This window comes from Hyaena hyaena, unplaced genomic scaffold (assembly GCF_003009895.1).
Source record: "Hyaena hyaena isolate Hyena2069 unplaced genomic scaffold, ASM300989v1 scaffold_218, whole genome shotgun sequence".
NCBI lineage: Eukaryota > Metazoa > Chordata > Mammalia > Carnivora > Hyaenidae > Hyaena > Hyaena hyaena.
Window position 1 is genome coordinate 2144581 of NW_024080851.1, and position 24081 is coordinate 2168661.

At 54.1% G+C, this 24081-nt stretch overlaps 1 protein-coding gene across 1 annotated transcript in view; it reads left to right on the forward strand.

Moving 5' to 3' along the window:
* Positions 1 to 24081, forward strand: part of NUDCD3 (NudC domain containing 3) — a 57306-nt gene that overhangs the window by 26110 nt on the left and 7115 nt on the right. The window contains exons 3-4 of the mRNA XM_039242990.1: positions 7353 to 7485; positions 20549 to 20692. Coding sequence (XP_039098921.1) covers positions 7353 to 7485; positions 20549 to 20692 — 277 coding nt within the window. The remainder of the gene's footprint in view (positions 1 to 7352; positions 7486 to 20548; positions 20693 to 24081) is intronic.

A 24081-nucleotide genomic window follows, 5' to 3' on the forward strand; every position in this document is an offset into this window, starting at 1 on the left:
CGGACGCTTAACCGACTAAGCCACCCGGGCGCCCCTGCATGTTAGTCTTCTAAGCTGCAACTTTGCTTAACTCATTAAGTATTTAGTAGACTTAAAAAAAAATTTTTTTAATGTTTATTTTGGAGAGATAGCAAAAGCATGAGCAGGGGAAGGGCAGAGAGAGAGGGAGACACAGAATCCGAAGCAGGCTCCAGGCTCTGAGCTGTCAGCACAGATGCGGGGCTTGAACCTACAAACTGTGAGATCATGACCTGAGCTGAAGTTGGACGCTCAGCTGACTGAACCCCCCAGGCATCCCTGGTTTTGTTTTTTTCCCCCTGGGAAACTCCTGCATGATTTCCTCGACTGCAGCTGCTGGTCCTTGTGTCAGGTTGGCTTTTTCTTTGCGATCACCCCTCCATCCCACAGGTCTTTGTTTTCTGAGAACGGGATTGCAGCTGCTGCAAGGTCATCTGTGAGTGGGCAGACACAATGAGAGGGCAGAGACACGATGAGAGGGCAGAGACACGCGTGGGTGCGTTTGTATCTCCACTGCCGCATGGGAGAAACCCGGGTCGTGGGGATGGGGGCGGCCACCTCTTCCTGGATGCATTCCTCGCCCCTCCCAGGACCAAGCCCACCTTTCTGCTCATTCTGTGGTATATACATTGGTTACTTGTAGGTCTGTTACTCGTTTTTACTTTGTGATAACAGAATTTGGCCTGAGAATTCCTGACTTGATTTTTAAATTTTAAAGCCTGAGTTAAAACCTTTTCCTATTCTCGGGTGGGTCTTGTTTCTATATTTGAAAGTAGGAAGGTTTCTGCTTGAAATTTCTCATGCTTCTGCCTTGAGAACACCTGTTGTGTTTGAAATGAGATCAAATCCAGGCAAATTTAAAGCCGGGGCTTATTTCAAGAAAACTGATGCTTTTTTTCATCTTTGGGGTATTGTGCATGGAGACTCCTCTGCTTCTGAGTACGATGGTTGTGAACACGCGTTAATGCGGAGATGTTCAAGTAAGGGAACCTGTGGCTCATCTTTTGCATTAGAGAATGGTGCTGATGGCTGTGAGCAGTGTGTCCTTTGTCCGGATTCTTTCACTCAAGTGTGCTTCTCATCTCTTCACAGAGAGGGAAGGGGGCTGTGCCCAGTGGTCTGCATTTCCTAACAGTCCATTCCTGTAGCGACTCACATCGCTCTTCCTGGTTCACGGTCCTGTGCAGACACGGACTGGGTAACACAGCTGCTGGGAGAGGGCGGTGGGGTTGGGCTGGCACGTCCCCCTCAATGCCAGGCGCTCAGCTCCCTGGGCCTGGCGTGCTGACGTCACCTATCCAGAGCCCTCTTGTGGTGCTGCTGCTGGTAGCGCCCCCCCCCATGAATTGGGAAGGGTGGGGGGCTGGCTGCGGGGTGGCTGTGTTATGGTGTGCTCGTGTGGCACAGGGCTGGCAGGAAGCGGATGTGAGGGCCACGCGGGAGGACGGGGCCACGTGAGTTGTGTGACGGGGACCTGAGCACTCTGTGGCAGCACACACACCAGGTGGGACTCCTCCTTCCATGGGTAGGGGAGGGGTGTGAGGTGACGGGCAGTGATGATAAGCATGTCTGTAGACTTGCTGGCTGCAGGGGCACCTCCTGGTGTGTCCCTGGCCTCCCTCTGCTCCCGCAGACCCCATGAGCTGTCCTGGTATCCCCTCCTGCCCTGCTCCGTGCACGCTGCTCCTGCTTGTGTGCCGCACCACTCACCAGTATGGGATGGGCTGCCCCTGTTGGGCTGTGACCTACATCGCCAGGACGGGTGGAGGGTGGCCTGTCCACCCTGCTGCTTTTGCTTTCACTCCACTCCCGGGCCTCCCAGTGTCCTTCTGCTGTCTTTTCCTGTTTACCTTTAATGAGACTGACACCTGCTGTCCCCGCAGACCCTGATACCAGAAGCAGGCCCCTAGGGGCAGAGGCATGGCCCCATAAGAGGTGGGTCTTGCAGAGTGAGGGTAGGGTGGCGTCCTGACCCTGGAAACCCTGCTCCCTTGGGAAGCTCCTCCCAGTTTTCTTTGGCATCCATGGCCCCACTTCCTGCTGTGCGCTCTCTGCGCACCGTGTGCACATTTGGGCCCGTGGCCGCATGATCACGTCCCTCCTGTCAGTGTGGGTGCTGGAGGTCTGGTGTGGTGTTCTCGGGTGTGATTACTACTCAACTGGGGAGTCTGTTTTGAGCGGAGGTAGTAAAGCTGGTCATGACTTGTTTGATTTTGGATGATGAGGAAAAGAAAATGGAGTTAAGACTAAGAATTCAGCCTTTTCTGCTTGCCATGTGTATGGAGGTTATCTCATTTTTGTTGGAAAATACATATTTTACATTCACATACTTGTAAAATATTTGGAATCTTTTTTCCCTTGTTAAAATAATTAGTATGGAGGGGGTGGTTCCTGGGTGGCTCAGTCGGTTAAGTGTCCAACTTCAGTTCTGGTCATGATCTCACAGTTCATGGGTTCGAGCCCCGAGTCAGGCTCTGTGCTGATAGCTCAGAGCCTGGAGCCTGCTTCAGATTCTGTGTCTTCCTCTCTCTCTGCACCTCCCCGATCACACGCTGTCTATCAAAATATAAACATTAAAAAAAATTTTTTTAAACAACGTGATTTAAGAAGAAGTGTCGCTGTAACAAACGTGTGCTTCAGTTCATCAGAACAGCGTATAGTAAATATCAATGCTGCTTCTGCGGGCTGGCCCTCCGAGCACTTTGATCTATCAAGTTATTCATGGGTGTGTTATGAGGGGCTTCAATTATTTTAGGTAAATAAAAAATCATTGGTATTTTTAATTGTGCTACAAAATTAAAATGTTAAAGGCAGATTATCAAAATATACTCTGTGACAAAAATTTTGCATCAGACGCTGATGGCGGTGGTGGAGAGACTCCTGGCAGGCGGGGTGAGTGGGAGCTGCAGGCCAGGGGCATCGGCGCCCTGGGTGTCCCCACGGCTGCATACTGGGTTGTCACGTGGGCTTCTTTTATGACCGGTCAGGAGCAGAAGCAAGAACGCAGGGGAGCGAGGTGGGACGCGGGGCTGATGACCGCAGGGCCTAGGGATTGAAGCTGGATGGGGTGTGGCGAGTTTGATTCCTGCAACGGGCCTTGGGTTAGTCAGACACCATGAGGAAAGTAAGAGGCAGCATGTGGGAGCTGCGAAACCTTTGGTCTTTCCAGCATGTGCAGAGCACTTCTGCAGCCAGGGAGCACCAACAGAGGCCGTGGCTCCAGTGGCTTAGAAGGAGCTCGCATGGCCAGTAAGCATAAGCACACAGGGAAGCCACGAGATTCTTTGTGTATTCGGGGGGCTGGACCTCTGCCCCAGCACGCTGCAGGTGCCGTGACATGGGACGGTCCTGGGCCAGCAGGTCCCCCTCTAGGTGCACAGACTGACCCTCAGGGTTTAAAGATTCCACGAAAGGACACGGTGGCACTGTCAGCACCCACGAAGCTTCCCTGTTTCCTCACTTAGCATTCTCCATTCCTGTCTCTCTCTCCCTGCCCCCAGATGTGTTAGGACAGACCCAGAAATCAGTAAACTTACCCATACGTAAGTCAGTAGAAAAAAAGACTTAAGCTTAACGTGATCGTTGTGAATGTCCTGTAATCGCTTCACGCCCAGTCTGTGTTCACATTTTCCTGAGTATCTCTGTCTTCTTGCTGCTGATTTTTCCAGACTGGAGCTCTGGCCGGTCCAGACGTGGCATTTGCTGGGTCTTCTGAGCCTTCTGATTTAGAATTCTTCTGCTTTTCTCTTTCAACCTGTTGCTGTTGAGTTGTAAAGAAATGTGGAACTTTGCCTGTTGTAGTTTCCCACGTTCTGGACTTGGTTCTCACGAGCACGTTCTCTGTTCCTTTGCTTGCTGCATGCTGGCAGGATGGGATGGATTTTAGGCCCTGAGTTGGAGCAGGGTGATAACAAACCTAGTGTCCTGAGCCAAACTTCTTTCCAGGCGGGAGTGTGTTGAAGAGGGTGGCGACCAAGTGTGAGGGGCACAGTGGCCCCGGGCAGGACAATGACCACATGGACTTGGAGCGTGGGACCCCAGGCCGTGGGCTTCTGCTGCTGGAGGAGCCGGGAAGAGGGCCTGCCTGGTGCCCTTTGGGTGGGTCACCTGCACCGACTGTGCCGTCCAACCCTTCCTGTCCAAGTGGTACAGTGAATGTGGCTGTCATGTCTGGACACTGAGACGAGGCCCACGGACCTGCTTGCAGGAGGGCACGGTTGGCACGAGGCTCTCGATGCAGAGCATTGACCTCCAAGGGTGGGCTTGCCTCACCCAGCTGGGGAAGTGCAGGAGCCCACACCTGCTGTGGTTCTTGCCCAGGTCCCAGAGGCAGTGGGATCAGTGAGGGGGGAGGGGGTCAGTGGGAGGGACAAAGGCGGTGGGATCAGTGAGGGAGGGGGTCAGTGGGAGGAAGGAGGCGGGGGGATCAGTGGGATCGGTGAGGGAGGGGGGTCAGTGGGAGGGACGTAGGCAGTGGGGTCAGTGAGGAGGGGGAGGGACCGAGGTATCCCACAAGGGGAGAGGGTAAACCGCCTTAGACATGCACACACTCAATGCTCGTGCCGCACATGCGAAGGCCCTGGTCCTTCCCATGGGTACGCTTGTGGGAGCCATTCCCACTCCTGGAGCCTGGGAGGGTCCTGAGGGCACCACGCATGTCCCACATGCAGTAAATCCTGCACAGGCAACTGTAGGGGCTGCGACTCCTTCCCCATCACTGTCACACGGCCACCACTGGAAAGGCTCTGGTTCCTGCCCCACACAGGGGCATGGAGGAGGGAGGGGCCTGAGCTCCCACCCCTGGAGGGGGTATTGGCTGTGGCACAGGAGCCTGGCCTGGTGTCTCCTCTGACGTGGCCGACCATGGGCTCCTGGGACCCCTGTGCTGCAGGGAGGCCTGTGTGCTGACTCATGCTCCTTCCCTCCCCTCCCCTGCATAGCTACATCTGCAGCTGCAGGGGTGTGGCTCCAGCCAGTCGAGGATGATGGGGATGATGGAGTGAGGGGGCCCAGAGCACCTGCACATGACAGGAGGCTTATTTTTACACACTGTTAGCTGGAAATAATCCACTTTATTTAAAGAGAACATGGACTTCAAGCGTTAAAAAATGCACCCAGCAGGTTGCCGGGCTCCATGGGGCTGCAGGGCATAGTTGCCCGTGGGGCGATACTGGGTGAGCAGGGCCCCTCTATGAGCACACGGCTCCAAGGGTGCGGGATGCCCCCCAGCAGGACCCGGCTCTGCCGAGGAGGGCTCAGCTCTGTGTTCTGGGACATGGCTGCCCCTCCTCTGTGAGGGTCCTGAGATTTGTCTCTGGATTTCTGCCAAGTGTGAGGCCGTATCGGCCTGTTTTGTGTCTATTTTATTTCTGTGTTTCCATAACTTGGAGGTTTCTAATAGCTAACGCGCACACTCCGAAGGCCGTGCGGCAGGCTGTGCAGGGAGGATGACATCTCTGCTCCAGCCCCCCAACCCCCACCCCGTCCTGGCTCTTGGGGGTGCTCCCTGCACACTCCAGCATGACCACCACGCCGCAGCCCTGAAGCCGTCCTAGCGTCGGGACGCAGGCCGACAGCTGCCCGGTCCTAGAGCCTTGGGGTGGATCGCCGCCTCCTGTCCAGGATTCCTGAAGAAGAGCCGTTTTCTCTGGGTACAATGTCTGTTGCAAGGAACTTAATGCCTAAAGAAACAGAGAAGAAAGTCAGACTTCCTGTTATTCTGCCCTCCGAGACCTCACACAGACGGAACACGCTTTGTCCACACACCCATGTGTATTTCTTAGGAAGTGGACCCACGTCTCATCTGAGTTGCACACTTTCCTCCCACCCTGCTCCCTGGGGCTCTCTCCCGAGCTTCCTTCCAGACTCTGGGTGGGGCCCTCTGTGCCTCTGTCAGCTTCTGGGCACGTGGACAGCCCCTAGCCCCCAGGCCTGCAGCTGTCTGGCCATCTTCACACCACCGCCCCTCTGCAGGCATCTTCCTTTCCTGGTCTCCTCTTGGCGAAGGACACAGGGGATCAGGTGCCCCCCCCCCCCCCCGTGACCTCATTTAACTTTCATTTTTAATTTTTTGTAATTATTTTTAAAAAATGTTTTATTTATTTTTGAGAGAGAGAGAGAGACTGCATGAGCAGTTATTTTTGAGACAGAGAGACAGAGTGTGAGCAGGGGAGAAGCAGAGAGAGAGGGAAACACAGAATCCGAAGCAGGCTCCAGGCTCTGAGCTGTCAGCACAGAGCCTGACACAGGGCTTGAACCCATGAACTAACTGTGAGATCATGACCTAGTCAGACCCCCCCAGGTGCCCCTCATTTAAACTTTTAAATAAGGCACATTCTGAGGTGCTAGAGGTTAGGACACTATAACAGTTTTTGGTCACACTTCAGTCCCTGGTAGCAGCCAGTTATCAGCTGCTAGAGCTGGGCAGTGATGGACGCCAGCCTCACATGTAAGGTGTACAAGTAGACATGTTCCCCAAGAGCCACCACCTGACAGAGATGGGGGGCTGGTGGGGTGCCTCTGCTCCAACCCTTTTCTGCGTGTCTTCATCTGCACAGATGGACACGTGCCTGATTCTATGTCTCCCCACGAGTGCAGTCTCTGGGCCTTTCTCCACGTGTGTGTGCCAGGCTCCCTGAGAGCTGGAGAAGGTGGCTGAACTGCACCTGTTGCTGGGGGACGTCCTCACTCAAAGGTATCACCTTCTCCACGATTAGGCTTCTGTCCTGAATTTAGGTCTGAAACTCCCAGTAGTGGGCTTGTGAGTCCAAACATTTCTATGTGATATTTATGCTTTCTTAGCACTGTTAAGGTTAACAGCAAATATCTTATTGTGTTTTATTTGTAACATCAGCCTTGCCACTCTGCCAGATCCGTGTGCACCTGTACCGGGTTGGCCCAACAGGGACAATGGGGTATGGCCGATGGGTTTTTAAGGCGGCTCTAAAGTGGGGCCAGGGCTGCCGTTGGGTTCCTGTGGAAGCTGTGGGCGCAAGTTGGGCTGTTTGGTAAAGATCAGCCCCCGGGGCTCTGTTACTGAGGCCCTTCAGTTGAGGGACTGAGCTGGGTTGTGGAGTCTGCAAAGGTCGGCAGGCCAGGCTGTGCCATGGACCCTGGCTGTGGACACCTGTCCCCAGACCTGGGTACCGCACTCAAGGACTTCTCTGCAGCATGTCCCTTTATCCCTGGGTTTCCCAGGAGGCCTCAGGAGGAGGGCCAGGAAGAGCTTCTTGGGAGCTGGAGGTGGGGGGTAGGGCCAGTGCATAGGCAGGATGTGAGTGGGGTGAGGCCGGGGCGTGGTGGTCGGTGCCATCTCACCTGTCGTCTTTCCCCAGGAGGCAGGAGCAGTTCCAGAGAAACCCCGACAGCTACAACGGTGCCGTGCGTGAGAACTACACCTGGTCACAGGACTACACCGACCTGGAGCTCAAAGTGCCGGTGCCCAAGCACGTGGTGAAGGGGAGGCAGGTAACGGCGGGGCCCCTCCAGCTCCTCACCCAGCTTTTCTTTGTGGCAGCGGATGTCCGGTGTGGGCTGTGCCGGAGCCCGCTGGCCTGGCCTGCGGTCTCCGCTGTCCTTCAGCCCTGCTGTGCTGCTTGGGTACACCTGCTGCTGGGTGTTGAGCTCCAGTGTCATCCTGTGGTTTATTGTGTGGTGTCCCCTCAGAAAGCCTGACAAGGTAGGCAGGGTGATGCTTGTCACACCCGTTTCACGGATGGAGAAGGCAGCGCCTGGAGAGGCAGGGCGGAGACCCCCCAGGTTGTGCAGTGGCCGTGGCTCCCGGTTCTGTGCTTGCCCGAGCAGGGGTGCTTGAAGCCTGAGCTGGTGTCTTCACTGTTGAACAGGAGCAGAAACGGAACCTCTGATGGGGGGAGAGAGGGGTTTTTACTTGGGAGTCATGCGAGCAGGGAGGCCTCCCTTGAAAGGAAAAGCCCTGTATGATTTGGGAGGTGGGATGTGACATCATCGTGATCCCCTCAGTGCGGAAGCTCGGGCTGTGTGCCGGACACACCGTATCCTTGCTTCGGTCTTTGGGAGGGAGGCAGTGCCTTCCGTGTTTTGTAGAAGAGACAGAGGGGCCGAGTGGTCCCTTGGACCCCCGAGCGACACAGGTGCCCCTACCCCGAGCCTGGGGTGCGCTGCCTCTGAAGCTCCTGCTGCTTTCTCGCTTTTCAAAGAGCAGTGCTGCCGGCTTCTTCCAAAGAGAAGGTTCTGGAATGCGCAAAGTAGAGCTTGTACATGACTTGCTCCTACTTTTTCTGGATTCAACTGTCATTTGAAGTGGCCCTGGCCCTGGCTAGTCTGGCTGTGTGTGGAGAAAGCCAGGCTGGGCGGTGAGCGAGCCCCTCCAGGGTCCCCGTTCTGAGACACTGACCCCATACCGCCCAGGCTGCACCTGAAACGGGCCCAGCCATGCGCAGGACCAGGCAGGGGCTGGGCAGCCTCTGGAAGACGCACACCCAACAGCATCAGAGGGAGGGAAGGCAGGAGCCCTGAGGCCTCTCGGCTCCATGTGGTTGTGGGTCAGGGATCTTGAGCCATGCTGGTTGGGGCATCCTGTCTGCTTCTTTCTCCCTCTGCCCTCCTCCCACCCCGTGTGTGGAGATGTCACAAGGGCTCGCTGACCCCTGGTCAGGTGAACTTCAGGGTCCAAGTCAGACCTGATGACTAGGGGTCATCCATATAGCATCTCGTTCTGGTGACTGTATCTCCTCCATTTCTGGTAGGTGCAGACTGGCCTTCCTGGGGGGCAACTTTGCCCAGCATCTTCTGGGGCTCCAGTGGGGGAGGACTTTGCCCAGCATCTTCTGGGGCTCCAGTGGGGGAGGACTTTGCCCAGCATCTTCTGGGGCTCCGGAGTGGGGAGAAATTTGCCCAGCATCTTCTGGGGCTCGAGTGGGGGGGGGATTTGCCCAGCATCTTCTCGGTTCTAGTGGGGCAGACGCTGGTGTAGGTGTCACCTTTTGTTGGGGTTGCTGTGTATGCAGGTGAATCAGTTAAGAAAAGTGCTGGCTACAAACTTTGCTAAAGATAGCTACGGCTTGCTGCTGTACTTCCTGTCTTCTGACTTCTCCACGAACTTCTGGGACTTTCTTCAAAAGAGTTTGTATCAGGCCTAACCTAAAACCAGTTATTTTCTCTTTGACTCTGGAGACCCAGGTCACCTGGCCTCTGGCTTTCCACCCTGGGAAACATTCATGCTGGTGATGGCGGTGTCAAGTCTCCTGACTCTGCCACCAGCACTGTGTCTCGAGGGTCCTGTGCACTTGATCATGTCCCGCTGGGGGACAGGCTGTCACACCTGGGGGTCAGATCCACGCCCTCTCTCAGATACATGTGTTGTGACCTCGATATGTCCTCACTTTCACCAAGGGTGGCCGTGTGCTTGTTCCCGCCTGAGACCTTGACTGAGGTGGTTCCCAAGGCTTGGATGAGATTGCTGTTCTGGGACTGACCTCCGTGGGGCACAGACAGTGACAGTGGGCACCAGTGTGGCAACTTCGGGGAGTGGTGGCTGCCGTGTGGTGCATCGGCAAGGCCAAGGCCAAGGCCAAGGCCAAGTTGGAAGAAGGCGATTTCTCGCGTTGGTGTTTTGTGACACCTGCTGACTGCGTCTCTGCCGGCCTGGCTTCATCCCTGACATGACTCAAGTTTCCGTTATCTTCTTCAGGGGTATTTTTTGTCCACGTTACTGCTCTTTTTTTATTTTTATTTTTTTTATTTTTTATTTTTTATTTTTTTTAAATGTTTTTTATTTATTTCTAGGAGAGAGAGAGAGACAGCGTGAGCAGGGGAGGGTCAGAGAGAGAGGGAGTCACAGACTGAAACAGGCTCCAGGCTCTGAGCTGGCAGTCAGCACAGAGCCCGACGCGGGGCTCGAACCCACGAACCGCGAGATCATGACCTAAGCGAAAGTCGGACGCTTAACCGACTAAGCCACCCAGGCGCCCCACTGCTCTTTTTTTAAAGCATTGAGGTGAAATTTGCAGTACTAACTTCAGGCGTACAGCATGGTGCGTTGGCGTTTGTCTGTTCCGTGCGAGGGTCAGCGCGGCAAGTCTGGTGAACACCTGTCCTCTCACATAGTAACAGAATGTTTTCTCGTGAGGAGAACTTTTAAGATTTAATCTGTTAGCAATCGTCAGATTCCCTGCTAGTCCTATACCAACGCAGAGGAGAAGGAGAGAGGGAGGGAGAGAGAACCCCAAGCAGCTCTGGAGAGCCTGACATGGGGCTTGAACTCACAAATCAAGAGATCATGACCTGAGCTGAGATCAGGAGTCGGACACTTAACTGACTGAGCCACCCGGGCGCCCCTGGGACCTTGTAAACCTCTGTGGTCTCTCACATTTTTTAGTGATTTAAGAGTTTTAACCACAGTTCACTTAAAACTTAGCAGTACGTTTATTTTGCTGATCTCAGGGTTTTTTCTTTGGAATCGTTAGTTTTTTTCTGGACTGGCTGCTTTCCAAGCCCTTCTCTGAGGTGCCTGTCACAGCTACCTGGTGGCAGTGTTTATTTTGGGGTTTTGTCTGTGGCACTTGTCAGACCGATGTCTGGTGGTGGCTATGGTCGCAACGGCCCGGTGGTGAAGTCACGGTTGTTGTGCGGGCAGCCCTGCGAGTGCGCGACAGGCTGGCGGGGACCCCCGGCCCCTCCTCTGGCGGTGACCGGTGCCAGCAGCAGCAGAGCAGCCCCTGTCTCCTTCCTCCGTGCTGGGGCTTGTGGTCCTCTGGCATGGTGGATGGAAGAGCGTGTGAAGCACGTCACGGCTAGGGTCCTGCTGTTTTCACACAGCCATTTTGCTGGTGGATCTGAAGCAAAATTCGGCTGAGGCCTTGGCGTCAAGTAGGAGTGAAGTGCACTCAGCTCTTCGCTTCGCCTGCCATGCTGAGGAGCAGGGGGATGTCCGCGCCAGGGTGGGTGCTGGTGCCCTGCCGGTGTCCCACATCTGGCATTTCACTGAATGCCCAGGACTTGGCTGCCGGAAAATTGAACTTTGTGGTTTTGAGGCCGACCCCCGTGCCATTGAGAGAACTGGAGGTGCGAGCCACTGAGGTCCCAGGCCATCTGACTATGTAGCGGTGGAACCGAGGGCTGCAGGGCCCCTCTCCTGCCCTATTAGGCAGTCGCTATTGAGTGAAAAGCGTGGCGACACTGTCGTAGACAGAGTCCTGGCTGGATTGCACAATTTCCCTCCTCCCTGGTATGACATCCCCTCTGCTTGGGGACCGTGCACAGTCTTTGCTGACTGAGGAGTCCTGCGTCTTCACCTCAGGAATCTTCCAGAGCGGCACCGAGGCTCTGAGCACATCTGCTGCCATGGCGCTTTGCCCCTGAGCTCGGTGCCACCAATGGAATTCGTCCTGCAAGCTCCGAGCCGTGGAGTCCCTTCTCTTGGGGGGCGGAGCTGTGTTCCACTTTGTGCGGGTTTGGGTGCGCAACATGATCTCTTCACAGGCTGCCCCTGTCCCACTGTCCTCCACCAGCCCCCGCCCTGGCCTCGGTCACCATGTCCTGAGCTTGTGGGTCAGCGTGTGAGTGTGCACTGCCACGTCCTCGGTGCATTAGGACTGCAGAGGCGTGGGCACCCGGGGCCCCTCCAGGCGGTGGGTGGTTACTGACGCAGCCTCTGGTGGCTGTCACTGTGGTCCTTGCTAGTGTCTTGTGGTGGAGATGGGGGAGCAGAGAGCGCTGTCCGATGCACCCTGTTTTGGGCGTGTGCAGGAGCGTTGCCAGGAAGCGCTGTCACCAGATGAAGAGGCACAGCCTTTCTTTGGACTGCTGACGGCCTTCCGCGGGGGTGCACTGATCCACGTTCCCGTTGTTGGTGCTCAGGGGCACGTCGTCATGGTGTTTGGGGTTAGTAGAAGCGGAATGGGTGGCGGGAGAGTGTCTTGGTGTATGTGGATTCATATCCTCTCGTGAGTAAGCTTCAGCATGTCCTTACATGCGCTGGTCAAATCTTAGGGCCTTTCCTTAGTGATTTCTAGGAGCTCTTTACAGTTGTATCTCAGGTCAGCCTCTTGGCTGTGGTGTGTGTTGCAGACCTATTGCGTCGTTTTGTTATTAATATTTGAATCGGCTTATATTTTTTCCTTGCAGAACTTAATTTATTTTAGAAAGGAGTAGGTTGTGTTTTGATGGAGCTTCTTTGGACCTTTGCTGCCTTATAGTCCACTTGGATTTTCTTACTGCTTTCGAGCAGCTTTGTCTAAATTCTAATGGTTTCCCATTTGACCGTTCAGGAAATGAAATGACTTGTTTCTCTTACGGAAGGCACTGCTGTGGTGGTGCTGTGGGCCTTCCTCATTAGTTACTAGCCGCAGCCTCACTAACACGGTGTGAATTTTATCACTTAGAATTGATCTTTCTGTTGTATTTGGTTTGGTGGAGATGCTCCAGAAATGCTCCTGTTCATAAGGGACAGGGAGAACTTGAACAGAATTAGCTAAAACTGGGGGGTGGAAATGGACACTAGTGTTGATTTTTGAAAGTGTTATTTTAAGGAAATGGTGTGGACCATGCCTGCCGTCTGCTGTGGGTCGCTTGCTGCGTGTGGATAAGGGAGGTGGGGGTGCTGCTGAGGACGGAGTGCCCTGGGCTTGACAGCAGCTCCTGTGTTGGATGTCAGGCTAACTGCGCTTCGTAAACACGGATGTGTTCCCACATGGTGTGTTTGCGTGTCATCTTTATGTTGCGTATTGTTTGGTAAGGGACACGTCTCTCAGCCTTGTGGGTGGTGGTCTTGATCTCACAGCGCCTCCTTGCTAGGGTCCTTGTCAGCCCCTTGGGGTGACAGCCTGTGACCTGTGTCAGGACACACCTGTACATGAGATCTTTTCCAGGGTGGTCTCGACCCCTGTTTCCACACTGGGACCACCTCCCCGGTCCTTCCCCTGCATCGCAGGCCTGGTCACTTGGGAGGAGGCGGGGGGGGTGGTGGCGGGGAGGCATGTCTGCCCTGCCCGCTGCGCACCCACGTGCGGCAGCCCTGCCTTTCCCTCTGTCTCCATTCGTGGGCACACATCCCCAGTTCTCTGCTGGCACACACGGTAGCTCCAGAAGTTTCTGAAGGGACGCAAGCTATTCCGAAGTGCTCACACTAGCTTACATTTTACATACCCACCAAAAGCGTGTGTGGGCTCCACGTCCCCAACACCTGTTGTCACTCATTGTCTGCCTCCTGATGACTGCCTGGACGAATCTCGTTGTGGTTTCCGTGTGTTTTCTGGATGACTCATAGCATTGAGTATCTTTTCATGTGCTTATTGGCTATTTGTATGTCTTCTTTAGAGAAGTGTCTATTCAGTGTCTTTGCCTTTTAGAAAATTGATTCTTTTCATTGTTGAGTTGTAGGAGTTATTTTTAAATATAAATACTATACCCTTGTCAGATAATTTGCAAATATTTTCTTCCGCTCCATGGTTTTTTTTTTTTTAAGAGAGGATTTTTTTTTTTTAAATTCTAAAAAAATGTTTATTTTTTGAGAGAGAGAAAGAGCCAGGGAGGGGCAGATAGAGAGGTGAGAGAAATTCCAACCAGTCTCTGAGCTGTCAGCACAGAGCCCGACACGGGGCTTGAATTTACAAACTGTGAGATTGTGACCTGAGCTGAAACCAACCGAGAGTTGGGTCTATAATCGACTGAACCACCCAGGCAGCCCAAGAGATGATGTTTTTTGAAGCACAGAAGTCCTTATCAATAGTCTAGCGTTTGTCTTATTTTTGGTTGCCTAAGAAACTATTGCCTCATCTGAGGTCTTGGGTATTTCCATCTTTTTTTTTCTTCCCAGAGTTTCATGGTTTTAGCTCTAACTAGAGGTTATTGGTCCATTTCAAGTTCATGTTTGTGTAAGGCAGGAGTGAGTGCTCTGACTCCCTTCTTCTGCGTGTGGATAACCCTTGTCACAGCCCCGTTTATTGAAAAGACTCTTCTTTTCCCCACCGAATTACCTCGGCACCCTTGTTTACCATCACCTGACTCTAAATTTATGTGTTTATTACTGAATTTTAAATTCTGTTTCAGTGATCTCTGTGTCCATTTTTATGACAACACCACACTGTTTAGATTATTCGATGTGTGTAGTTAAGTTTTGAGATTTTTTTGTTCCCTTTTTCCTCCATGACTGCTTTCTTTTGTGTTAGAGATGTTCTAGTGTAGTATTTTAATCCCCTCATCTTTTATTAAACTATATTTTTGGGGTTATTAGTGTTTTCTCCAGAATTACAATCAGTACAGATTTAATTTCAGTGTGTATGTAGAATTGGGTTTTATATGTGATTTCTGTTCTCTGCTCCTTTGTGGTGCAGCTCTTTTCTCTCTTTTTTAAGTTTGTTTATTTATTTTGAGAAAGAAAGCAAGCGTTTGAGTACGGGAGGGGCAGGAAGAGAGGGAGAGAGAGAATCCCAAGCAGCCTCCACACTCAGTGCAGAGCCCAGCACAGGGCTCCATCTCACAAACTGCGGGATCACGACCTGAGCTGAAGTCTGGACTCGGACGCTTCGCTGACTGAGCCCCTGGGCGCCCTGTGGTGCAGTTCTTTTAAATCAAATAGGAGACAAGGAAAGCTCATAAATGAAAGGTGCACTTATTACCCTGTTTTCTGTGTCTCCCTTTACCGGCACTCTCTTTTTTCGTGTGGATTGAGAGCACTGTCTAGTGTCCTTTCATTTCAGCCTGGGAGACTGCCAGTGTTTCCGGCAAGGCCTGTGCGAGGAAAGCTGGGCCTGTGGGGTGAATTCTCTCAGGATGTTTGTTTGTTTGTTTCTCTGGGAATCTCCTAATTTCTCCTTCATTTTTGCAGGATAGTGTTGCTGGATATGGAATTCCTGGTTGCCACCACTTCCCTTCACCCTTTGAGTGCTCCCTCCCACCACCTTCTAACCTGTGGTTTCCAGTGGCGGTGGTGGCGGCCGCAGTGGCAGTGGCAGAGTCTACTGAGGAGCAGGCCTCTTGCCCAGTGGCTTCACATCCTGCTTTCGAGAGTCTTTCTCTGGCTTTGGCTTTCTTGACAGTTTGATCTGGATGCATCTGGGTCTTGGTCTCTCTGCATTTATACTACTTGGAGTTCATTGAGCTTCTCGAATGTGGCCTTTCAGCCATGGTTCATATATTCCTTCTCTTTCGCTTTCCTTCTGGGGCTCCATAATGCAGGTTGTGGCATACTTTGTGCTGTCCACCCCGGACTCCGAAGCTCTGCTAGGTTTTCTAGGTTTTTTCCTATCTTTTGTTCCTCTGACTCCTCTCTTGTGACCTGTCTTCAGTTTCCTATTTTTTCTCCCAGCTGCTATGACTGGCCTCTGAGAGCCTCTAGTAGATTTTTTTGCTTCAGTTCTTTTCCCCAGTTACTTTTGAATTCCAGAATTTGTATTTGGTTCTTTTAAAAAAGTAATATGTATCTCCTTATTGATTTTCTTTATGAGATGTTATTCCCATACTTTAGTTGTTTTTACCTGGTTTTCTTTAGCTCTTTGAGTGTATTTATCAAAGCTGATTTATAGACTTCTGCTTAAAGCCCATGTCTGGACTTCCTCTGGAATAGGTTTTATTGATTGTTTTTGTCCATTGTGTATGGGTTATCTTTTCTGTTTTTGTGAATCTTGTAAATTTTTTTGTTGAAAATTTTAATAACAGTGTGGCGGTTCTGGAACCCAGACTCCCTTTTCCCTGTGGCTTGTTGCTGTTGGTACTTGATGTAGTTCTTGTTTGTATGATGATTCTTTCTTTCTTTCTTTCTTTCTTTCTTTCTTTCTTTCTTTCTTTCTTTTTCTTTCTTTTTCTTTCTCTCTCTCTCTCTCTCTCTCCTCTCTGTCTTTTTATCTGTCTTTCTGTCTTTTTTTAAGAAAGAGAGTGAGGGCCCACGAGCAGGGGAGGGGTGCAGAGGGAGAGAGAATCTTAAGCAGGCTCCATGCCCAGTGTGGAGTCTGATGTGGGACTCGATCTTACAATTGTGATATTGTAAGGTGGGCTGAAATAGAGAGTCAGATGCTTAACTGACTGAGCCCCCAGGCACCCCTGATGACTTTTCTGAACTAATTTTCCAAAGTCAATATTCTTTATGTGTGGGGCCAGTGAAGTCTCTGGTGAGCTTAGCGATCAGCAAATGATTGCACAGACTTTCTGGAATGCCTAGAACCACTGACTCTCTCCTACAGGGCTCCGTGTGCATATCTGGGCATGCCTTTAACACTCAGCCTCACAATTGAAGATTCTGCCATAGCTCCCACTTCCTGCTCATGCAGAGGCTCAGAGTCAGCTGGGGTTAGGGCCTCACCTAAGGGGTTTTCCCAAGCTTGCATACAGCCTGTACATTCAAGTGTCCCAGATTTTCAAAACCTCATGAACATTATATTCCCCAGCCTTGTGTTATTTGCTGCCACTGTTATCCGCTATTTCAGTTCACAGTGAAATTAAAATACTTGCCTCTTAATTGTTTTCAACAAACACTGTCTGGGGAAAAGACTTTTTTCCACATCCATTTACAAACAGCCTAGCAGGTGGATCTTCCAGGGAACTGTCACACGTCACAAGTATTCAGTTCTCTGGGAGTGGAGATTCAAAGGAGCCCCGGCCCCTTTCCGCACTCTCTGAGGCTTGCCAGGCTGTGCTGGGAGCACCGGTGACCGAGGGGCTGGGGAGTGAGAACGGGTCTCAGCTGAGGTAAGAAGGTCACAGAGCTAGTGTTTTTGGCACAGATGGGGCTTCCTGCACACCTCTGGTTAGTTTCCAGAGTTCAGAGAAAGTACATATTGGCAGTTTCTGCCAGTGTTCATGTTGCTGTCTTCGAAGAGAGCTTTTTTGGGGTCTTACTTGACTGTGTTCCATTTCGGATCAGGCTCTTGTGTGGCTTCTGGTTTTCCTGGGGTTTCTTGCCTTCTTTTTCTTGTAAAAAATAGTATCCTTTCATCCTAACCTCAGAGCCACCCAGACTCTTTACAGCATGTTGTCTGAAATCACTTCCTGAAGTCCTGTCCCCTCGCATTCCAACCTGGGCCAAGTGTGGTGGAGTTCCATACAGCTGCCATCTGGGAGTTTCCGTTCACCATACCTCAGGTTAAATTCAGTGTTTGGGGTCCCGGTCACATCTTCTTCTTCCCCTCCTCCAGTTTTAGTAAGATGACCGACATATAACAGTGCGTTAGCCCGGGGGTATAATGCACTGACTTGAAGTCCATATGCGCCGTGGGATGGTCACCACGGTGGGTTTGTGACCTCTGTTGCCATACGCAGTTACAGTTTTGCACATGTGTGATAAGTGGGTGCTGCTGCCTTAGCGACTTGCGTGTGTGCGACAGGGTTGTGAGCTACGTCCCCAAGCTGTGTGGGTGGTCAGGACTTCGGACCCTTTTACTGGAAATCTGACGCTTCTCCCTCTGGTTTAATTTTCTTCTCACTTTGCTGTGCTGTAGCTTCAAGGAACTTTCTCATGATATGTTGTAAATACAGGGTTCTTGAATGCCTTAAAATGGAGTTGTTTTAAAGCTCTATTTATTCCCTGGTTCGGATATGGACAGAAATCTAACTTCAAGAACATTGTCCTCTTGGAAGAAGGAAAGCATGCCCCCCACATCCTGTGTTACCCATCTGAGAGCCACCCCATCCAGTGTTACCGGTTCTGAGAGCCCCCCCACATCCCGTGTTACCCATCTGAGAGCCCCCCACATCCATTGTTACCGGATCTGAGAGCCCCCCCACATCCAGTGTTACCGGTTCTGAGAGCCTCCCCACATCCAGTGTTACCGGTTCTGAGAGCCCCCCCCCCCATCCAGTGTTACCAGTTCTGAGAGCCTCCCTCCATTCAGCTGTTTTGTGAGTAAACTCTTTTCTTCCGCTGTGGAACTTTTAAGGGCCTGTTTGAAATACCTGAGGTTATGAAACCATGAGGTTGTGTGAGTCATCTTTCATTCGTTCTGTTCAGCCCCCGGTGGGTTGTCTGGAGGCATGTTTTCCTTCGACTCAGGAGCAGTGTCCCGTGGCTGCCGTGGCTTCTGGCACGCCACACAGGTTACCTGGATGGGTCTGTGTCTCTCCCGTGACATCTCCCAGTCTTTCTGTTGGAAGTTTTATTGTAGCCTCTGTGTGTTTAATATGTGTGTGGTCATTCTATTTCTTCCTGCTCCCACACCCCGCTCACACCTCTCTGAGGACGCATGTGGGAGACAGGTTAGAATCTCCTTGTTTCCTAATTAGTTTTGGAGCCTTTGTCTTTGTTTCTCATGCTGCATCTTTTCCCTAAGGATGCAATTCTCAGTGCCCTGGTTGTTTTTTACTTAAAAACATATTTTCTCAGGTCGCCTGGGTGGCTTAGTCGGTTAAGCGTCCGACTTTCGCTTAGGTCATGATCTCGCGGTTCGTGGGTTCGAGCCCCGCGTCGGGCTCTGTGCTGACTGCCAGCTCAGAGCCTGGAGCCTGTTTCAGTCTGTGACTCCCTCTCTCTCTGACCCTCCTCTGCTCACACTGTCTCCCTCTCTCCTAGAAAAAAATAAAAATATTAAAAAAAAAAAAACAAACTATTTTCTGCATTGTTTAGAGTAGGGGGCAGTGTGTCTGGGGCCTGCGCCTCCCCAGCTGAGGAGGGCTGAGGGGCCAGCAAACTGCCCAACACTTTGTGGCACCCCCCTGCCCCGCCCCACCCCACCTCACTGGTCTGGACCACAGCACCTTCTGTCCTTTCTGATGGGGCTTCCCCGGTGTTGCCATCCGGGGCTGCCTCTGACTCTGAGCGGCTCTGCGTCTGCCCTCCCTGTCTGCTGACTGCTGGCCAGAAGCCCCAGGTGGTGGGGCTCCCGGGTGCAGACCAGTCCCTTGTCCCTGTTCCGCACTGCCGTCCCCACACTCTTACTGGTCTCCCCAGAGTTGCCAGAAATTCTGTCCCCGTCTCCCACCTCCTCCCTTGCTCAGTCTTGGCTTTTCCTCTTTGTGCTTTGTTTCTGTGGGTCACAGAGCCTGGGATGTGCTCACCCTACCCAGAGTGACATCTTGAACAGGAAGCTTGTCCTGTCTGGGTCCCCTCCGTGCTTTGGCTCTCCCCTCCTGTGCAAGACCAACAGCATGAGAAGCTTGCCCAGATTTGGAGATTACTGTTATGTAAGGCTGGCTGGGAGGATTTTATTAAGGCGAGCTTGCTCCTGGGGTGCCCCATTGCACACCCAAATTCATGGTTAAGGACAGCTGATGGGCGGGGATTGGATCCCCTGGGAGTGTGCCAGGTCCTGCCTGTGTCTTTGCAGAGCTGGCCAAGTCACCAGTAAACCCCCCCAGAGGTTGGGTGCCGGGCTGCTGTGCCCATGGGACACCCCAGCCTGCATGTGGAACTGTGTGGACAGTGGCTCACCTGCCCCCAGGCACAGCCTCGGAATTCTCCTTCCCCTAAAAAGCCCGGAAAAGCCGCCTCGCAGTGGTGACTCTGGATGCTGGTGACTCCGGATGGCATCTTTCTGTCTACTTGAGGGTATTTGAAGTACAGTTAGGTTACAGTAGCCAAGCCTGATTATCTGCAACTCTGAGAGTTTCTTTTCAACATTTTATGTTTAATGAGCACTTCCAGAGCCATGTGGTTGGATCGTCTCCACACAGCACCCTTAGGAAGGCCTGGGTTCTCCCCTCCAGTGTCCCTTCACTTAATGCATTCTGTACATACGTTCATGAAAAGATTTTACATTATAGACACGGATTTCAGAGTTTGGAAAGAGACAGGAGTGGTTTGCTGCCCTTGTCCAGTTCCTGATCTGACGAGGCTCCCGAGCCCTGGGGGCTGCTGGCCAGTGTGGTGGCAGAGGCAGATGTGGGGTGCGGGTGTCCCCACGGAGGGGCTGGGGGAGAGGCGAGGAAGGGGGACAGGTGTCCCCAAGAAGGGGATAACCGGGGAGGGGGCAGGTGTCCTTACAGAGGGCCTAACAGGGAAGGGGGCAGGTGTCCTCACGGAGGGACTGGCAGGGAGGGGCAGGGGAGGGGGCAGGTGTCTACACCAAGGGACTAGCAGAGGGGGGTGGGGGAGGGGATAGGTGTCCCCACGGAAGGACTAGTGGAGGGGGTTGGGGAAGGGGGCAGGTGTCCCCACGGAAGGACTAGTGGACGGAGGTGGGGGAGAGGATAGGTGTCCCCACGGAGGGTCTCGATCTCTGCTTGGAAGCCTTAGCAGCTCCTGGAAGAGGGCTTGCAGGGCCTCTGCACCCTGTGCAGACGGCAGGACGGAGAGAGGGCACACCCCACCTACGCCACCCGCACTCGCCTCCTGTGTGGGCTCGGTCTCCCCTGATGGAGCAGGGGTTCTGGTGGAAAGCCAGCAGTTTTCCCCACATCATCATGACAACACGTCGAAACAGAACTTGCAGTATGTTGACTTGAAGGGGATGGAGACGCGCAGGCCAACTCAGGCATAACTTGGTTGGGACAGTGGTCCTTGTCCAGCTGCCCGCTGCCCCTGGGGCAGTCCCGCATCGTGTTCCGGTCTGCACCCAGGCCCTGCTCTGGAACGTGCTAGGCACCACCTCACGGCACCAGCTGATCCCCTTCTCCTTGGTTCCAGGTCTCGGTGGCCCTCAGCAGTAGCTCCATTCGGGTGGCTGTGCTGGAGGAGGGTAGGGAGCGCGTCCTCATGGAAGGGAAGTTCACCCACAAGGTCAACACCGAGAGCTCCCTCTGGAGCCTGGAGCCTGGGAAGTGCGTTCTGGTGAGTGTGGGCATCTCTGGAGGGCTGCGGGAGGGCGTGGGGGTCCCATCGGTGGGGGGGGCTGGATTCCTGTGGGCCAGGGCGCAGCTTAGGGCACCTTTCCTGGTCTCGGCCCTGTAGGCCCTGCCACTTGGCTCTCTGAAGTGGAGCTGATGTTTACATGAAACCCAGGGCGGTCTGTGCTTGGGTGCACGTGGTGGCCTCAGGCGATGAGCACCGTGGAGTACCCAGCAGGGTCACCCCTGCACGGCAAAGCTCGCCCGGGTGTCTCCCCCAGTCCCAGAGGCTCCTGCTTGCAAGGCCTTGGCCACGTCTGGGGCACAGCCAAGCAGGGTAAGAATCGAGAGGCAGGTTGATTTCAGGGGTGCCCTACCAGGGAACGCAGAGAGCACGGTTGGACCGCTCATTTGACAACGGGGTCTCGCTGAGCCAGTCGGGGCTACAGAGCCCCATCAAGAGCTTCAGCGCCCCACTGACTGGAACCTTCTGTGGCTCCGGCCCCTCTTCAGGGCCTTGGCTTGGTTGGTGGGTGCTGCCCGTCGGGGTTGCATATGACACAGGGTGCCTCACCAGGATGGAGGAGGGGACAGGCCCACAGGAAGATACCAGGTCTTAGGATAAAACCTAAGAGTTTCAAAGGCACGTTGTGTGCCAGGAAGGAAGGAAGCAAAAATGCGTGTTTTCAGTTTCGTGAATACCTGCCTATCTGCGGAATGGGTGCCCGTGGGCCGGCCTGTCTGTGGGACCAGCAGGGCCGTGGGGTGGAGAGGGGTCTGTCAGTGCTGGGGTGCCGGAATCCCAGGCACACACAGGGCCTCCCCACGTGACGAGGACACCAGGTTGCAGAGCGCAGGTCTCGTTTGCCCGGCCCTTGTTCTCAGCCTTGCTTTGCACTTCCCTGCCCTTGCAAGGTTTCCCTTCTCTCTGTGAGAGTGTGATGGTTGACACCAACTCCCCCTTGTCACTCTGGGGCTCAGACCCTCTCACCGTCAGGCCGTACCTCCGTCCCCCAGTCCACCGGGGCCGTCCCTGCACTCTGGCCACATGGGCGGTCACATCTCCAGCTCCTGTCGTTTGTAAAATGCCTTCTCGGTCACAGCCTTACTTCCCATGGTTGTGGGAGGCAGGGTCAGGTCTCCTAGGCCCCCACCCCACGACCACCACCGGCAGGTGGAGCTGTGAAGCTGGTGCCCGCAGATGAGGGCACCTCACCCTCCAGTGTGGGGTGCAGCGGCTCCAGAGCGGGGCCCACAGGGAGTCCAGGTGGTACTGTGATTGTGTTCCCTGTAGGAGCACAGCCGGGAAGCCCTCCCCTCACAGCCCGTCTGCTCTGATGCTCCCTCCGGGATGTGTGAAACCGTGTCCCTGCGAGTACGGGCCAGCCTGAAAGCCACTGTGATCGGTGTACCCAACGTCCCTGCTATGGAGATGTGCTGTGGGTGACTCAGTGGCTTGTCTCGTAGCACCTTTGCTTGGCAGAGGCGACTTTGTTTGTTCTGTGTGCATGTGCCTGAGTGTGGCTGTGGCCGGGATGGACACATGCACCTCATCATCCTGGCTGCCACTTACAAGCACACGTGGGGCCAGGCTCGGTGAGTGGCTAGTAATGTGATCAACTCTACGGAAGCTCGCTCTCCAGACCTGTTTGCTGAGGCTACACTGGAAGTGGCTTCCCAGTGAGGCCTGTCTGTTCCCTCCCTGTCAGCCCTTGGGGGCAGGGAGGAGCACTTGCAGCAGGTGGGAGGCCTTCTGTGGTCGTCCTCCCCATGCCCGGAGCTGGTGCATTTGTCGCTGCCTAGGAACACAGCTTTGGGGAGTCTTCCCTGCAGGCCCCCTGCCAGCAGGGCCCATGTGGGAATCGTGGGTCCCCTGGTCCTAGACAGGTCCCTCCCTGCTGTCCGCAGAGCGCTTGACCCTCAGTGCTGGCGCCGCATGTATGCCGGCCTCACTGTGTGCATATCAGTCCCTGAGCTCACCTGTCATCCCGGCCCTGGCACGGCTGGCGTGTTCTGCCCATGGAATGCAGTCCTTCCTTCCCCCTTGTCCCCTCCCTCCTGACCATAGGCTGTGATCTGGGTTTGATGGTTTATCCGTTGGTGACGTTTGGGCTCACGCACCTGAGATGCTACCGTGGCTCAGTGAGCGTGTTGCTCTGACACGTGAAGACCCTGCTTGTGTTTGCTGCTGGGAACAAGCCCGGGTCCCTCCCTTGGGCATCCGAGGTAGATGGCAGAGCTCCAGGGCCTCCCCTCTGATCAGCATTGCCTGGCGTCAGGAACCTCATCAGCTGTATGGGAACTCCAGTCCTCACCCTTGAGTTGAGGTCGAGAGCCGTGATTGGTCACTCCCGACACATAGGTTGCTGGGCACCAGGGCCACCAACAAACACAGTCAGGAGCCTCTCTCCCAAGGGCTACAGTGGGCTCAGCATGCCCCAGTGTCCTCACTAGAGCCTGGAACCTGCACATAAGACTTCACAGGAGAACGAGAGGGAAATGTGAGACGGAGGAGAACGAGAGGGAAATGTGAGACGGAGGAGGACCCACAGATGGAGGGGTGACATGAAGACAGGCAAAGACTGGGGTCACAGCCCGACCTCAGACCCTCGGGAGGGGCCAGTCGGCCTCACATGGAGAGGGCAACTGTCCCCTGCTGCCCCAGGGCAGTGACACGGGCCTCGGGTGGCAGGGTGTCCACCAGGGCCTCGCACAGCAGGTGGGGGCCCCAGGGCTGCCTGTCACCTCGCTGGAGTCCTTGGTCCGCACCTCTGACCTCCCAGCAGGTGATGCTGCTTGCTTCCCAGCCGCCCCCCTTGCCCGAGTGGATGCTTTGAGAGCAGGCAGGGGTGGCAGCTAAAACCGGATGACAGCTCTTGCCTCCCTCCCTCCCACACTCGAGAATGCCTCTCAGGCAAGAGACGTGAAGTCAGCACCTCCCCCGACCGTTCTGTCCCAGAACCGCCTGGCACACTGTCCTCGGTTCCCCTCCAGGAGGTGCTGGCGACTCGGTGTCATGGGCGGTGGGGGGAGGTATCTGAGGGTGGAGGGTCGAGGCCGCATCCCAGGTGGGGCTGGTCCATCAGCTGACCCTCTAGCTGGTCAGGTGAGCTCAGGAGGTGCAGGGTGCTCTGGGACCCGTGTCTGCTTGAGGGACACGGGGGTGACCGTGTGGACTTGCTTTGTCCCCTCGTACCTGGATGACTGACTTAGATCATTTCCTTAAGTTCACCTCTCATGAGCAGAGTCACAGGCTGACTATTCCTTGGCCCTTTGCCAGGGACTCCCCCCTGTGCTGTTTCTGTGCTGACCCCAGGTCCCCATGTGTCCTGACTACTGGCCCGCCCACAGTCCTTTCTCTGTCTCTCTCCATCCGCTGGGGGGATGTGGGTT